This window comes from Echiichthys vipera (assembly GCF_963691815.1).
Source record: "Echiichthys vipera genome assembly, chromosome: 15".
Lineage (NCBI taxonomy): Eukaryota > Metazoa > Chordata > Actinopteri > Perciformes > Trachinidae > Echiichthys > Echiichthys vipera.
Window position 1 is genome coordinate 10227911 of NC_139840.1, and position 16373 is coordinate 10244283.

Consider the following 16373-nt stretch of genomic DNA (forward strand, 5'->3'; position numbering starts at 1 on the left):
CAAGTCTTTGTCACTGAAAAACATAACAACTTAATATCCTATGCAACATGTTTGCATAGGATGATTTGTTTTGCAGATGTACATTTTCTTATTGCAATAGTTAAATGAGAAGATCAGAATCACTCATGTATCTTTAATCTAAAATGTTAGCTTGGTGTAGAGACCTTTAAAAACAGAGGAAACAGCTCTGTCCAAAGTCCTTAATCCACCTCCCAACACCTCCAACACTCAGTAAACAGTGCATTCTCAATTATTCCTTGGCCCTGAGCATTTGCAACCCCTCATGGATGTTACTGTCTCAGATGACAAAATAATCCCAAAACCTCCCATGAAACAGAAAATTGTCGTTCCACTTTATTTTTATGGTTGAGGCAAGAAAGATATAAAGTGATAGTGAGGTTTGGGAGTGCTGGCAGTTCTGACAGGCCACTGTAACGTTTATGTGAATAAGCGTATTTCCTAAAATGTTAAATTAGTCCTTTAAAAATGGTTTAGGTGTGTTTTTCAAGATTTATTTTTTTTACAAGCTTTATTATTATGGTAAAACAGAAGAAATCAAGTTTTACCGGAAAGCCACACGCTCCAGATTTCCAGAAACATCCTTTACGCCTCTTCTTCTTTGATTGTTGTTTTAATGTTCCTCTGTCCACCTACAGTAGAACAGAATGAGCATTATTATGGCAAATTTAATTATTTTACACAGACGCCCTTCTACTGTTCCACTTTACATTTTTAATTTGAAAAGGCCAGGAAAAGGTTAGCTTTGCTGAGCCTAAAGACTGGAAGACGGGAAACAGCTATAGCTTGGCTCTCTTAAAGACATTTTAAGGTGCCTACCAGTACCTGCACCTGTAAAGTTTAGATGATTACACCTCAGTTTGTGTACGTGTTAAATCTATGAGATAAAAGGTGCTCATTTGTGAAATGCTGCAAGGTTGATTTTTTTATAACTTTGAACAGAACCATGCTAGCTATTTCCCCTGCTTATGCTACGCTAAAATATGATAATCTCATATTTAAAGGAATAGTTTGACTGTTGGAGAAGTATTTGTATTCACTTTCTTACTGAGGGTTAGAGGAGAAGGTGGATACTACTCTTATGTCTGTAAATATAAAGTTATAAGCAGGCGGAGCCTTTTTTACCGTTGCACAGAGGCGTTTCTTCACATTTCTGGTCTTTACGATAAGCTAACCGGCTGCTGGCTCCGGCTTCATATTTAAAGCATTAATGAAAATAAACTCCAAATAAACAGACAAAAATGTTTTTCTTTTCTTTTCTTTTCAAAGATTAGTTCCTTGTGAAGTGAAATGTATTTTCCAACTTCAGATATAATTAAATTGGACTCCTGTTAGATGAGTCACATGTTAGAGCGATGAATGCTGTTGCACCACCAACCACTTCTATGGAACAATAATGAGGAAGCATCACGGAAATTAAGCAATATAAATACAAGTTACAAACTGCCAACACTTTCTCACACCCACACAGTGACCGATCAAAAGTCATCAGATGATAAAAAACGATTATTTAAATGGCTAAAATTGTCATTTTTAAAGAACAATATATAAATCATTTGAACCTAAATTCCCTAAGAAATATTGGGCAAAGCCAATTTCTTTTGTAGAAAATAATCCCCACAAACCAAGATAAAGTACCACAACACAACAAAAAATGGGCAAAGATTTGCTCCAGTGAAGACTGGGGCTATATACAAATCTAGATATGCTCTACTAGTCATATGTACATTTAAGCACATTTAAGCTTCTAAATGCACTGATACTCTCAACTTTGATATTTGAATTACTAAAGGGATCATACCAATTTTGATTTAATTGTAAAAACATGCCTTAGGTGTGAATGGTTGTCTGTCTCTGTTCGTCTCTAAGTGCCCTGTGATAGACTGGCGTCCTGTCCAGGGTGTACCCCGCCTCACGCCCCATTTCAGCTGGGATCAGCTGCAGCCCCCCGACAGGGACAAGCGGTTGAAGATGAATGAATGAATGCATTATGTTTTTGAAAGGGGATTCTTTGAATGTTGAATAGCTGTTGATGTTGCTTGTCTTACCATTGTATTTTATTGTTACAGTATGTGTTTTGGGTATATTTCCTGTATTACATTTTTTTTTAACAGAAATACTATTTGCTCTTTTTGCTGGACGTTAGATGAGAAGATTGACATCTATCTTTTTGTTCCAATTCTCAAAAAGAAAGCAAATAAGCATATTTCCCAGTATGTAAAACTTATTGTGCTGCCCCATAAATAAAGCACACATTTTTGTAATTCCTTAATCTGACAAACTCAGACTTGTGACTTTCATTATAATTTACAAAAATAACTCAATAAAAATGAACGTCAAAACACACAAAAGTCATCCATAAACACTGTTCCACCCCTTTTGGAAACAGTGACAATTAACACAGTCAGGGTAAAAGTAAAAAATGTATGTGCTTTATTTTACAGTTTAATTTTTCAACATAACACAAGTTCACCAAAATGTGAAAGAGGAGGGGACACGGAGGTTGTGCCCAACAAATGAGATTAATACAACATAACTGGACCGAGCTAATGGTTACCTCTGAAATAAACACTCAAACAAAAGACCTGTCTTTCTTATCCGACAAAAAGATCTCGAACAAAGCAAATACAGGGGTGGCATTAACCATCTAACCTGGTGTATCTAACAAAGGTTACCTGAGTGTAATAATGTATAGGTTACCCCCAACTCATCTAGTCCACACCTCCACCACAGACCTTTTAAACGAAGTGACCACAAACAGGCAGCAGCGAGGGCCTGCGAAAAGGAAGTCCTCTTGATTTCAGAAAGCAGAATCAACAAACTCCGACTCTCATCCTGACCTCTGAGGTGATTTATCCTGTCATGGGAATACTGTGATGGGAAACTCTGAGTTTTCGGTTCCAGAAAAGCGGATCAGAGTTAGTTCAATCAACTCTGAGCAGGTTGAACCTGAACATGAAAAGCCATCATCAATGGAGCTCCGATACTACGATTCCCTATGGCAACAGGTAAACAAAAGGCAGTGCATCCATTTTAATCCAGTGGATTTAGAGATATTTATGCATGCACTGTATATGCTGACTGTGCACATTTACCTTTGAACAACAGAGCTAGAGTCAGAGCAAGGAAGTGTCAATGAATTAACACGGTAACATTTTATTTTGTGTCCTCCATTAATTCGTCATTTCAAAATGTAGTTGAAGATTTTAAAAATATAAATCTTAGATCAGAGACATAAAGACATAAGTGTAAGATCTCAATCTGATCCAGTAATAAAGTGTTTGTGATTTGCAGCTTAAATTCAGTATATTAAAAGGTTAGACATTCATTTGTATCTTTGCTCAACAGCATTTAGTAGTTTCATTGCAGCTCCTTCCACAAATGCACTCATTACAAACATAACTTCCTTCAAAAGCTGTGATCCGTTCTGATGTGTGATCAACGACGAGGGGAAAGCAGAGGACCTGAAGCTCATGGTCACTTTGAGAAAGAGGAGAGAGAAAAAAGAGAGTTACACAACTATTAACTGTCACATACATAATACTGTATCTGCTGGCGTACACCTTTTTAATGGAGAACTCAATTAAGATGCCGACATTTCTGTAGTGATATATTAGTACGTTTTTTCAACATGTAGCTTTTGTGATATTTCATTCTAATTTTAATATAAACAAAATAACCCATAAATCAAACAAGTTGAGTCTTTACCACAGTGTGGCATGCTCCTGGTCGCCAATAGCAATCCCTATTTACTTTCATTGGTGCAGTAGCACTACGTCTTGTAGGAAAAGGTCTTCCCGTCACCTGCAAAGAGATGAAGATAAATTGTGCACCTTCTTTAAGTGTGTCAGCGCTGAAAGTATAATCTCCATAAAAAAAAAACAGCAGTGCATTTTCTTACCAGATCAAAAGACCATTCATCTTTCACCAGAGGGGCTGCATCAGTGGAAGAGATGGATGTGAGCAGGAAAACCTGCAGACACAACAGGACCAGCAGCACACTTTTGTCCATGACTGAGGAACAGAAGAGTTTGTCAGAGCTATGAAACATACAGGTCTTTATATGATCACTGCCATGTGGACAAAGAGGAAGCAACGACAGGATTCACATGATGTTGTTCCCATATTTCCTTTCACAGTTAATTTGTAATATTAATAACTATATGTTTTCTGTCAAATTTCTTCGAAAGTTTGGCTCCTTCAATTTCTTTTCATGACTCAGACACCTCGTTGTGAGCACAGTGAGGAATCCTGTCGTCACAAAAGCAAATGAGAATGTCCACAGAAACTGGCAATTTCATTTCAAGCAGTGTGTTTCATTGTGTTCATGGTACAGGGTTTGTGTGACTTTTATCTGTTCATGTGGACGTCTTGGCTTAAATGTTCATCAAGTAGTTTGTTTCTAAGTTAGTTATGTTAACGTCGTAGGAAAGACCAATTAGAGATTGTCAGATGAAATACATTTTCTGCAAACACAAATGATATTCTGTGTGACAAGGAATGTTGAATTCATTCATAAATATGTGTATTTCTTAACAATTTACAAATTTATTTTGTGTTAGCCTATAGCGTCCTAAACCTGACGACGGGATACAGTTGTTGATATACAGAGCATTGTTCCACCATGAGTGGTGCTTAAAGTGTGTTAAAGCAGTATTAAACATTAATAACATTACTTTATTTTAGAGCATGAAACTGTGATGACACACATTATAACTGTTATACCAGAGTATTGTCCAGCCCATCCTGCTCTACTGTTCCACCTGCTTCTTCAACATGCTGTCAAAAACGTTGTTCTCCCCCACACTGTCTTAATCTCAAGGCCATTTATTCGATTAGCAAAGTATCTCAATTAATAACGTAATTTGGGCTTAAGCTAGCAGCCAGGCAAATGGGGAATTCACAACTGAACATAGAGATGAATTGACAGTTACCCAGCCATAAGGCTAGGTTAGGTGAGCCGGAGGTCACAGATGGTCCACAGAGCAAAGTGACCGATGGTTTCAAACTTTCCCCATAGTACCAGGAGTGGGGTTCGAACCCACGAGGACTATGTCCATTGGATCTTAAGTCCAACGCCTTAACCACTCGGCCATCCTGGTTGATATAAACTATTTTAAAAACAGGCCAAAAAAAGAGGCGTGGAACAACGTAGCCCCAAGGTTGAGTGATCCCAGCTCTTCCCGGCCTCACAAACATACAACAAAACATGTAACTACAGTTTACATGAGAAGCAGATAGAATGGATTCAATGTCTGGCTAGTGAGATTAATCCGACTTTCCGAGTGGAGATCCCACTGCGCGAGCACGAGTGCGTTCTCGTAAAAATTCTGACTTGGAGCTCGTAAAGTTCAACATTCGTGCACAACTTGAATGGTTGTCACTGCTTAGAGACCAGCTGGGAAACCAAGAGACAAAGTAAAACAAAAATGTGACACGTCTTGTATTAACACATTTTATTGTGATATGTGTATAACTTGTAGGGGAACACAAGATAAAATGTAAAACATGATGAGCACTTTATCCAGCACAGCAGTTAGTAGCTCTAGTAGGACTATAGTAGCCCTAAATGCAGCTGTTGGCAACAATGGCATTTGAGCACAAAAGCTAATAACCTTTGCTTAGACAAGCGAATAACTAACATTGCAGTTTGCTTTAACAAAACCACGGCAGTGTCTATGTGATTCATCACCAGAAATTAATTTCCTTGGAAGTAGCTCAATATCAATCACCAAGCAATGCCTTTATCCAACCGTCCATTTCCACACATCCATCTGACAGAGAGTGAAACAAAGAAAAAACATTTACACAAGTTACACAAAATGGCTTCTCAATTGACATGTGCTAGACCCGCCCATGTAGTTACTGTTGCTATGCTGTTAGTCTTTTTGTTCTTACTTTCGACTGTATAATGGAGATGGATGTAGCTTCCAGGTCTGAAAAGTAAAACGCATTCTTTCTTATTACCAGCAGGGGTGACTCCACTGGTTGCAAAAAAACAATTTGTTTGTATAGAAGTCAATGGGGAAAATGGGGAAAATACTTCTCACTTGATTAATTACCTTAGTCAACATTTTCCTATTGAGTTTATGGTCTCACTGGCTAGTTTCAGGTGTTCTTTTATACAACATGACGTTCATTTTGTAAGTTATGGTCCAATGTAGATTAAAAAAAAGATAAAAAAGGTGGCTACCGTGTGAGTGACAGGTCGCCGTGCTAGTGACGGGGTAATGGATTAGCACTATATCCGCGGCACTGCGTAGGCCACATTAAAATAGTTGTGAAGTTGTCTTTGATTGTTGTCTGTGTTAAATATTGGGGACTTTGACCCTCTCATTGTGTGTTTTCACTTCATCAGAGTTCATTGTAACATTGTGGTCGGCTGAAAATGTCTTGATCAGCGTTCGGTTGCACCTTGCTAACAGAACAAACGTTAGCTAGTGCTACACCAGTCCCATTGACTGGAGTTCCCAGCTCACCCACTGGATGACTCGTGTAAGCCAGTTTAAAAACCGGTAGTTTCCTGCTTTAGCACTTAGCTTAGCGCAGCGTCATTGAAACAAGAGTGGAGCATAAACTGATGCTGCTTTGCGATCCTCCCCAGCCCCACCCTCTTGGCCAAATATGGTCACGTGGTTGAAAAAAAACAACATGGTGACTGCCAAAATGCAATCTCCTGGCTTCAAAACGGTAGTCCACAAACCAGTGGGTGCCGTTATGTTAGCTACATCCATCTCTATTTACAGTTTATGGTTCTAATAGCACATATGTAGTTAGTATACAATATTAAGGGAAACATATTTACCATTGAAATTCTAAATGATATTTCAAACAGAGTTAGACACAAGCAGTTTCTTATATCTGGTCAGCAAATGTCAATGGCAGACGAACATCCATTTTAATCCATCCTCTATTATTTTGTATGTATATCATGTCTTTTCATCAAGCATGTTGGGTATATTTGTGTTCACATGAGGAATAACCTCTCACCTGGGCCAAGGACAAGGTGTTGGACGAGGAGGAGGAGGAGGAGGAGGAGGTGGAGAAGGACGACCTGGAGGGTCTGGAGGGCCCTGTAATAGAGAGAGTTGATACATTTTACAGCAGCAGATCAGATCAAGGATTTTTTGAATGAATAAATAAAAACCAAGCAGCCTGACGGAGAACAGATTTTCCAACTGTTCATCGAGATTTAAATTTTAGGAGATCCGGTTACCTTATTGTAAAATGGAAAGGATCAAAGTCGCTTTAAATCAGTTTTCTTCTTACCTTCAGACCTAGCAGCCCACATCCTCCTGGTCTCCACCGACAGTTGGAATATCTTTTACGTCTGTTTCCAAATTGTCTCTCTGTTGCTGTCCCCTCTTCTTTCCACCTACAACACATTGTAATTGTCATATCTCAAGGAATTGATGAATTCCAAACTTCTAATTCAAACAAACTATTTGAATAATGTTGTAGATTACAGCCTGTGTGAATACTGAGTACATGGTATCAATAAAATACTGTAGCTATACTTGGACAATATGTACGTAAATACAAATAAGAGGTCAGTTAAGCAATAAGGATATAATAAGTTGTGTTTAAAATGGACTTAGAAATAATTTACACTGAAAGTGTCTTTTAAATGACTTATAATTATAATAATATTGTTACTGGGTGAAAAAAATGGGAAAACGGTAATAGTGTCAATATTGCAATGAAATTTGTAGTGGCTCCATGTATTTGTATGTACTTATAAAAAAAATGCCTAACTCAAAAAGTATTAAATATGTAGTACCTTAACTTGTTCTTAAACAGAGACCCTAGGCTAAACCAGGGAAGAAGGGTGTACTTTTATAAATTAAGCAATTAAATATTAATATAAAAAAGTAAATGCTGGGCGACAATAATGTGATGATTGATCCATCTGATGATCAAAACTGATGCTGAACAACTTAATTCTGCCTATTGACTCGTTCTCACCTGACTATGAGAGAACACAATTTTAAAGTTGTGACAATATCAGAAGTTACCTGTAGTCAAAGGCTCCTCTCACCAGATCAGGAGTCAGTTGTTGAGGATCTCTCACCAGAGCTGCATCAGTAGAAGTGAAGGCTGTGATGAGAATGAAAACCTGCAGAGACAACAGCACCAGCAGCACAGTTCTGTCCATGGCTGATCAACTGAAGAGTTTATTACAGCTGATAACCACACAGGTCTTTATATACTCAGTCAACCAACCATTTTCATGTGGAAAAAGAGAAAGCAGTTAGGAGGGTGTGTATACAGATGCAAGATAACTCATCCACATGCACTATCTAAAACTGTTTGTTTAACCAAAAGACTATTTAACCATAATACTGACTTCTGGTATGTTTAGGCTAATTGATATATCTGATCCCCTGTAGTTCCTCCTTGGAAATTGACTGATCATATCAATACAATTATGCCTGCAAGTTTACAGAGAAATTACATTTGTTTTTTGTGTTTATTAGAATACAGTGGGCCTTTCTGACAAAAAACAACCTGTTTTGCACACAAGTGTTTGTATATACAGTAGCCTATATACAAAGTCAACACTCTTTTAATAAACTCCTGGTTCACAAACTATGATGTTGGTGCTTTGTGAGACAAGAAAACACCATGTAGGAGTCGAGGATTAGCGAGACATAACCCTGGCACTTTGTAAAGAAGAATAAGAATTCCTTTATTAATCCTGTGAGGGGAAATTCAATTTTTTCACTCTGTTATTATATTACTCAGGTTAGATACACACAGGCCCGAAATACACACACATGCACAAACAGGACCTACGTATATACATGCAATTAATGGAGATATGTCAGAGCGAGGGGGTTGGATTGGCTCCCCGCGCAGTTGGAGGTTCAGTGCCTTGCTAAACAGCACCACAGCAGTGCATAGGAGATGAAGTGGCACCTCTCCAGCCACCAGTCCACACTTCATTCATGTTCAACACAGGGACTTGAACGAGCAAACCTACGGTTCCCAGCCGAGTCACCTATGGACTGAGCTACTGTGTAGGCAAAACTGGAATATTTGTGAACTTTTTTTGTTTTTGGGTGAATTATGATAAATAATTATGTTTTTTCGCTTCATCAGAGTTCATTGTTACATTGTGGTCGCATGAAAATGTCTTGATCAGTGTGTAGTGACACCTCACTAACAAAGCTAACGTTTCAAAAACACAAGATGGCGATGGCCAAATAGATTTTAAGACTGACATTCTTACTCTCCCTGGAACAAAATGCAGCGGTTGGTCTTTTCCCAGAAAAGGTCACAACACGTCTATTTTCAGTTCTAGAGATGATTGATTGTGAGAGTTTTCTCAAAACATTTTAAACACTTCATGGAAATAGCTGCTCCCCTTCATAGTCAGAGGTAGGTCTCCTCTTCTTCTGTTAGTAAATCATTATTGTAATTTAAGCTTTTCTTAATGAAAAAGGAAGTAATAATATAAACATTTATAATGATAAACATTTTTAATAAAAATGTTATATTAAACTCAACGTGGCCTCTCACAGCCCACAACAGCAGCAGCAGCTCCTGACCCAGCCCAAGCTCTCTAAGAAGACGAGGAAAAACTCCCCACAATGGGAAGAAACCTCGGGAAAGGCAATTCGAAGAGAGATCCCCTCTCCACGGATGGCTGGGTTGTGCTACGGGAGCTGCAGACAGAAGGTCCAATTAGGCTTTAAGAAGTCCAAGAACAGTCGGGTAGCAGGATCTCACATCCTCCCTCCTGAAAAGACAGCAGCATTAGTTATTGGTTGACCCATTTAGGCATTTCAAAGTTGTGGGTCTGCAAGAGTAGGATGGGTTTATCTGAGCCATGGGTGGAGCTGGAGCTGCTTCAGGGTCAGGCGTTGCTGGGGGTCTTTTGTCAAGCACGCTTGCAAGAAATCCTGGCAGTCTGCAGAGAAAGAAGGAGAGGAATGATGATGGTGAGTGACTACAGTGATCCATCAGAATGTGAATAAACAGATCTTCCACCTGCTGACATCTTTGTGCATGCTTTTCTTACTTTTGGACAGCTCGCTGCTGATTGGCAGTTTGTTTTCGAGGAACTCCATGGTCTCAAACGTCACGTCAGCGTGGAGCGTCTCCAAGAGGACTATACCCATCTGCCACACTGTGGTGGGTCCAGCCTTGTAGGTATGCTGACTGTACCACTCTGGAGGGATATGATAGTCGGTGCCTAGAATATACAAAAGACATTAGAAAAAGCTGAGGATGATGCTTCAACGTAAAAGTCAGAGATAAGTTAGAAAAGAGCAGGAGTAGAAGCTAGATATCTTACCGTAGAAGCGTCTGTAGATGGATCCTTTGCTGACAAAGCAGCTGAGTCCAAAGTCAATGAGGCGAACACGCGGGACGTCTGAGGCGGACTCAATCAAGATGTTTTCCAGCTTGATGTCCCGGTGAAAGATGCGCTTGTCCTCAAGGTCAATGGCAGCATCAACCAGCTGTTTCAGTATGATCTGAGGGACAAGAAGAGAGGCATGAGGAGCGTGGTTTGACCTTTTTTTTAAAGACTCTGCTGTGATTGAAAGTTGACCAAAATATGAAAAACATCTTTCAAGCCTATAGGGACTGATAGAAACTTCTCCAGTTCCTGTCAATAAGTTTCAGATACATTCACAAGGGTCTTCCAGCAGCTTACCTTGGCTTCATCCTCAGGTATGGATCCTCCATTCCACTTTATGTAATTGAGTAAGTCCTTGGAGGGGACTGGTCTCTCCAGCACCAGAATCAGTTCCTGGTCCAGATCGTACCAGTCCAGCAGGGACACAGGAGCTGACGCACCCTCTGATCCACTTGTTTTGGCTGCAAGTTTCAACATAATGGCCACCTCCACGGAGAGCTCCCGGCCGTTCTTGTCCTGAAACATCACAAAAAAGAGGAGGATGAGGAAGAGAAGCTCCGTGGAGTTAAATACAGAATAATTCATCCGTAAAATAGTCAGAAAGAGAGTGCACTCATGAATACAGTAGATTTCAGGGTGTTGCTCACTTACCACTTGTTTGCAGAAGATATTGTCCCTTGGGATGTGTTTGATGGCAACCTACGAGACACAAACAGGACTTTGGTTAACATTTCCTGACCAGTGTGTGTGTGTGTGTGCGTGTATCTGTGTGTGTGTGTGTGTGTGCGTCTGTGTGTGTGTGTGTGTGTCTGTGTGTGTGTGTGTGTGTGTGTGTGTGTGTGTAACTTACAGGCATATGATCTGCAATGCGATAGCCAGCAAACACAGATCCACATCCTCCTTCGCCAAGCTGACCCATCTCTTCGTATTTGGCCTCAAAATCAGCTAAACAGACAAATACACATGTTTTTGTTTTAATACATTTGTGGGAAACACCAATTACACATTACCTAAAAGCTCTAATATGAATCCCTTCCTATGTTTAAGCTTACTTACCTATTTGGGCCTCTACGGACAAATCCTGCAGGGCTGGTTTTCTCTTCTTACTGCCTGGTCTTTCGCCATCAGCAGCAGCAGAGCACTTTCTCTTACAGCCTTTGTTGTTCACATCTTTCACAGATGTGTTGCAGCTTTCTGCAGATGAGGGAAATAAAAGCAGAGGAACGTCAGGTTGGGGACAGTCACAGGCACTAACATGGACAATAAACTTCACAAACATTACATCTTTATTAAGTCATTACAAATAGCAGCTGTAGCATTAAAGTCATATACATAATAATGGATCAATAATTTTAATCCAATAATATATTGTATTTTATTCTGAAATGGGTCATTCTGCATGATGAGTACTTTAGTATATATTTTGATGTTATCTCATACATTTAGAGCATTTTTCATTCTATATACGTTTTGCTTTATGAGTTAAAGGTCCCATGTCATGCTCATTTTCAGGTTCAAATTAGTATTTATGGTTTGTGCTTGAAAATCAGCCTACCTGTGCCAGCGTTTGTTGAGGCAGACGCTGCCTCACTGTCATGTTTGTCCTGCTCAAGTGTCTTCCTTGTCTTTTTTTTCTTTGATGGTTCCTCTCCATCTTCACTGACTTTCCTCTTCTCTGCCCTTACGCCGACATCCTCCACAGAGACGTTTTGGCGTCTTAATTCAGAGACCCTTGTCCTTTTTCTGTGTTTTTCCTTTTCAGGACTGGCCTTCCTTTTATCCCTCCTAGCCAGGCCATCCTCTGCAGACCCTGAACTTTTTGACTTGCTGCTTATGCGCTCTACAAATAAAAAAATTTGACATTTTGAATCTGAACAGCAGGAATCTGAGGTCTATTTGGAGGTACTAACTTTGAATTAGTGCCTTCTCCAAATGGTAAAACATATGGATCACAAACATGAATGACCACAGGTTTTTTTCCCTAGATTTCTCACTTACCTCGACCCCTCTTAGGGGCCAGAGAACCACAAGACTTAGCCTTCTTTGAGGAGTTCATGTCCATGATAATGTTGAAGAAGTTTCTAAGAAGTTTCAATCTTCAGAGTAACGAGTCAACGTAGCTTCAACACTTGTATCTCTCGAGTGAATATGCCAGTGTGTGAGAGTCTATAAGGGTTATGGACCAGAACACGGAACCTGACAAGTTCTTTCACGAGGTCATAACAACAGCTCCACAATGAAGTGTTCCGAAATATGCAAATGAGCAGTTAGAATGTTTGTGTGTGTGTGTGTGTGTGTGTGTGTGTGTGTATGTGTGTGTGTGTGTGTGTGTGTGTGTGTGTGTCTTAAACGATTTACACAATAGAAACTCTTTCTCAGTCACCTGCTGATTCTCCTGCCTATATTAAAATGTATTTTTTTTAAATGATTTATACGTGTCCCATAAGTACTAAGCCAAAGCAAAACCTTATTTCTAATCCTAACCAGTTCATTTTGATACCTAACCATATTGCGGGCCACTTCCAGTCGCCTTTTCATGACATTAAATAGTGTCATATTTCATAAGACAGTGAACAGATCTGTTCTTGTCATATTTTGTGCCTAACTTTTCCTAAGATGTGATATGAACCTGTTAAAAAAGGATGTAGACAACGCATGTTTCAAAATATTTTTAAAAAATCGGCTTTGCAAATATTTGATTTAAGGAAATGCATTCAATGCATTCGTTAGATGTCAAGAAGATATTTAATGTGTTTTGGTAACAGCCCTTGTCTGATAGCTAATGCTAACTAGTGTTGTGGGAATTTGGGATATTTGTAATTCATAATCATAGTTTGTCAGGTCAGACGCAGTTCAGTGTCTCCTCTGTTTAACCTTATCCTATTACTTGTGCATAGCTTGTTTGTGTTAAATGGATAACATAGTATATAACTGCCTCTTGACATGGTTTAATGGCATATCTGTGCTTCTGTACATCCTGTTTCTTGCAGATAACTCATGACTGTTTTTATGGCATATGTAGACCCTGTTTTAGAGACCTTGTGATGAGAGAAGTTGAGAAAGGGATTGTAATGTCTAAGGCATATTTTGTTTGGTCTCAAAACGTCACCCAACCAAGGCTTAGCTCGTTCTATCTATTACCTTGTGACCTGGTCTGTCTGGATGGGGTGTCTCCTCCTCTAAAAGGCTGAGCACCAGTGGGATCAGGGTCAGGACAACAATGACTCACTAAATGTATCACTTACAAAAACAAACACTGGCTATCTTCAGTATTTATGTAATGTGGGTCAAGCTAAAGCATTAAAGTCATGAAGTTATTTTGAGAAGTGATGACCTTTTTTTCAAAAAGTTTTTTTTTTCAAATTACAACCAAAGAGAAAGAATCAACCATTGAACAAAATGCTATTTAGCACTGAACAGACAACACAGAGTAGCAGATTATCTGGGAAATTGAGAAAGACATTACTCATTTACTGTTTCTTAGCATCTAGACTCGTCAGTATGAACAAACCTGACGTGCAGACACTTCTTTTACTTCTAGTTCTTTACCAAAACTCATCACCAAGAATTTGACTCAGGCAAAAACCAAAGTTGTGGAATATTTCATTGGAAGCAGCAAAAATTGCTACATATCATTTAACCATGTGTGTGTTCCTTATCAACTTCATTCGTTCAATATTTATTTTCTTTTATGTGAGTGGGGTTGTGTTCAGATCTTTATTGTCCCTCGGGGGGGGGATTTGATTTGCAGTAGAGGGCAAAAACACAAACACAACATAAAAAGCGAGAGGAGCCATTAATCACAACAACCCAAAATTAAAAGATGCATGTATCCCAGCCCCCACCAACCAGCCGGACTAACTTTCTAACTCTAAACAGTACACTAAAATATTTTTCTGAAAATACTTCATGTGAGAAATAGGTAATATAGTAACAGAACAGATCAGCACTGCCTAGTTTCACAGTTTGAGTGCAGTTCATAAGCAGTTAATAATAATGTCAGAGACTCATGAGTCAGAGGTACTTTTCCACAGATTGTGTGTCTCCTACATAAACTGTATAAAAAATGGGCATAGCCTCTCTGTGGAGGTCCGTTCTCTCATCTTGATCCAATTGCACTCGCCTAGTCGTCATCTTGTCAGACTCCGCCTCATTTCCTCTGACCAAAAAAGGGCATTGATGTGACGTTGTGGGGAGGAAGATACGTCCATCTGGCTGACGTTTACCTCAGAGGAGAAGTGGGGCCAGTGGCTAGCTGTCACTCAAGAGGCTGTGCCCCTAATTACTCATGAACTTTAACCTCCAATAAAATAAAAACTAACCTGCTACAAAAAAAATCATCCCCTCAGTGTTAAATATACAGACTAGAATATTTTTTTGTACCAAATCTTAAAAAAAGTTTAATTATGCTGTAAAAACAGCCTGTTGTAACATGGGGGTCAATGAAAAACTGCTCTATTGTGAAACCTGCCATAGTGGAACTGCAGTTTTTGGCACCTCCTGATTGGATCAACCAGGAAGTCACTGTGGTTAGCGCTCACTTAGTTAGTCTCAATTTGCTGTAAGGATGTACTGACATCCATCCATCCATCCATCTTCAACCATTTGTCCCTGTCGGGGTCGCGGGGGGCTGGAGCCGGTCCCAGCTGACATCGGGCTTGAGGCAGGGTACACCCTGGACAGGACGGCAGTCTATCACAGGGCGCATAGAGACAAACAGAGACAGCCAACCATTCACATTCACACCTACGAGCAATTCAGGGCCATCAATTAATCCAACATCTGCATGTCTTTGGACTGTGAGAGGAATCCGGAGAACCTGAAGAAAACCCACGCAGACACAGGGGAAACATGCAAACTCCACACAGGCATCAGTGCTTACCACCACCCCACCGTGCCAGACATACTGACAGTTTCAGCAAATATATTAAAAATCTGGAGCTTTTGGGAAGGGGCGAAAATACTGGTTTCTGATTGGATGAACCCTAAACCACCAGTTTTTGGCACTTCCGTATTGGATCAACCAGGAAGTCGCCGTGGTGGGGGCTTGGTAATTCCCCACCTGTCCACTCAGCGTTCCTCGCCTTTGTCACCTGCGCACCTGCTCCCCATTGTCCGGTCAGACGGCAGCTCCCTGCATCGCCTCTACTGCCTCCTCTGCGGCGTTGTTTAAAACAAACACCAAACACTAAACCTCATTTTAACATCAGGAGGCTACAGCTAGAGATCAAGACATGTCGAAAATAAATGATTAACGCGCACCTAAAACTCATGCGTCCAAGAAATGGCATGTGTTTTCTGTTACTAAATCTCCCGCACTGATTGTCAGTATTCTCCCTCCCGGTTGTTTTCACAGACTTGCATCACTTCCATGTCGCCTAATTCCCTGTTCCCTGCAGAAGAAACTGTGGAAGTAGACCCGGATCAGGCTTGATCCTGATTTTCTCTCAGAAACCGGGACAAGCTGCACGGATTAGACCTGCACAAACTTCCCCTCAAGCAAAGACAGAGGCGAGACTGTGAAAGGAGCATCTCGAAGACCGCTGTAGTATTTAAATCGTTTTTAATTTTTAATTTTTTTATTTTGGGACTTCATTTAAACGAGGAGTCAACGGGTTGCGTCGTGTTTGGGTGAAGGTGCCCCGCAGGACATTTTCACGCAGCCGAGAAACACGCACAGACCTCGGTAAGTTTTAGTGTGAGAGATTAAGTATAATGTCATATTTGCTCATAAGTAGTGTGTAATCATAACCTTTTATTCAGGCATTTGTTCCAGTTAGGATAATATTTCTTTCAAACGTCACAAGATCTGATACATGAAAAGTTTAAAAGTGAGTCTCCTCATGGTGATGACATCTGCTGTCAGGTTGTCTTCAGCCATGCAGAAGTTGGCCTCCTCCTCCTCAGGAATGCTACTGCAGAAAAACCCTGATCCTGCTGGGTGTTAATTCCCCTGGTTTATTGTGTAAGTGGCTTGTAGGCAGAATGG

The 16373-nt window shown here is 40.0% G+C and overlaps 2 protein-coding genes and 1 long non-coding RNA gene across 3 annotated transcripts in view; 1 reads left to right on the plus strand and 2 right to left on the minus strand.

The window, feature by feature from the left end:
- Positions 1 to 2428: 2428 nt before the first annotated feature.
- LOC310958036 lies at positions 2429 to 4051 on the minus strand. Its single transcript, XR_014593523.1, has 3 exons — positions 3920 to 4051; positions 3727 to 3822; positions 2429 to 3498 (listed from the first exon to the last, which is right to left on the minus strand). It is a non-coding gene; the product is annotated as an uncharacterized lncRNA (long non-coding RNA).
- Positions 4052 to 9839: 5788 nt separating this feature from the next.
- LOC310957857 (serine/threonine-protein kinase pim-1-like) lies at positions 9840 to 12446 on the minus strand (the record flags this gene model as incomplete). Its single annotated transcript, XM_083928591.1, has 9 exons — positions 9840 to 9931; positions 10043 to 10216; positions 10319 to 10499; positions 10682 to 10900; positions 11036 to 11083; positions 11235 to 11329; positions 11441 to 11578; positions 11940 to 12224; positions 12383 to 12446. The coding sequence occupies 9 exons, from the start codon at positions 12444 to 12446 to the stop codon at positions 9840 to 9842; spliced, it is 1296 nt and encodes a 431-aa protein (XP_083784717.1).
- Positions 12447 to 15947: 3501 nt separating this feature from the next.
- The window catches only part of myripa (myosin VIIA and Rab interacting protein a), a 33680-nt gene continuing 33254 nt past the window's right edge, over positions 15948 to 16373 (plus strand). The window contains exon 1 of the mRNA XM_083928592.1: positions 15948 to 16070. The gene's annotated coding sequence lies outside the window, so the exon portion shown is untranslated. The remainder of the gene's footprint in view (positions 16071 to 16373) is intronic.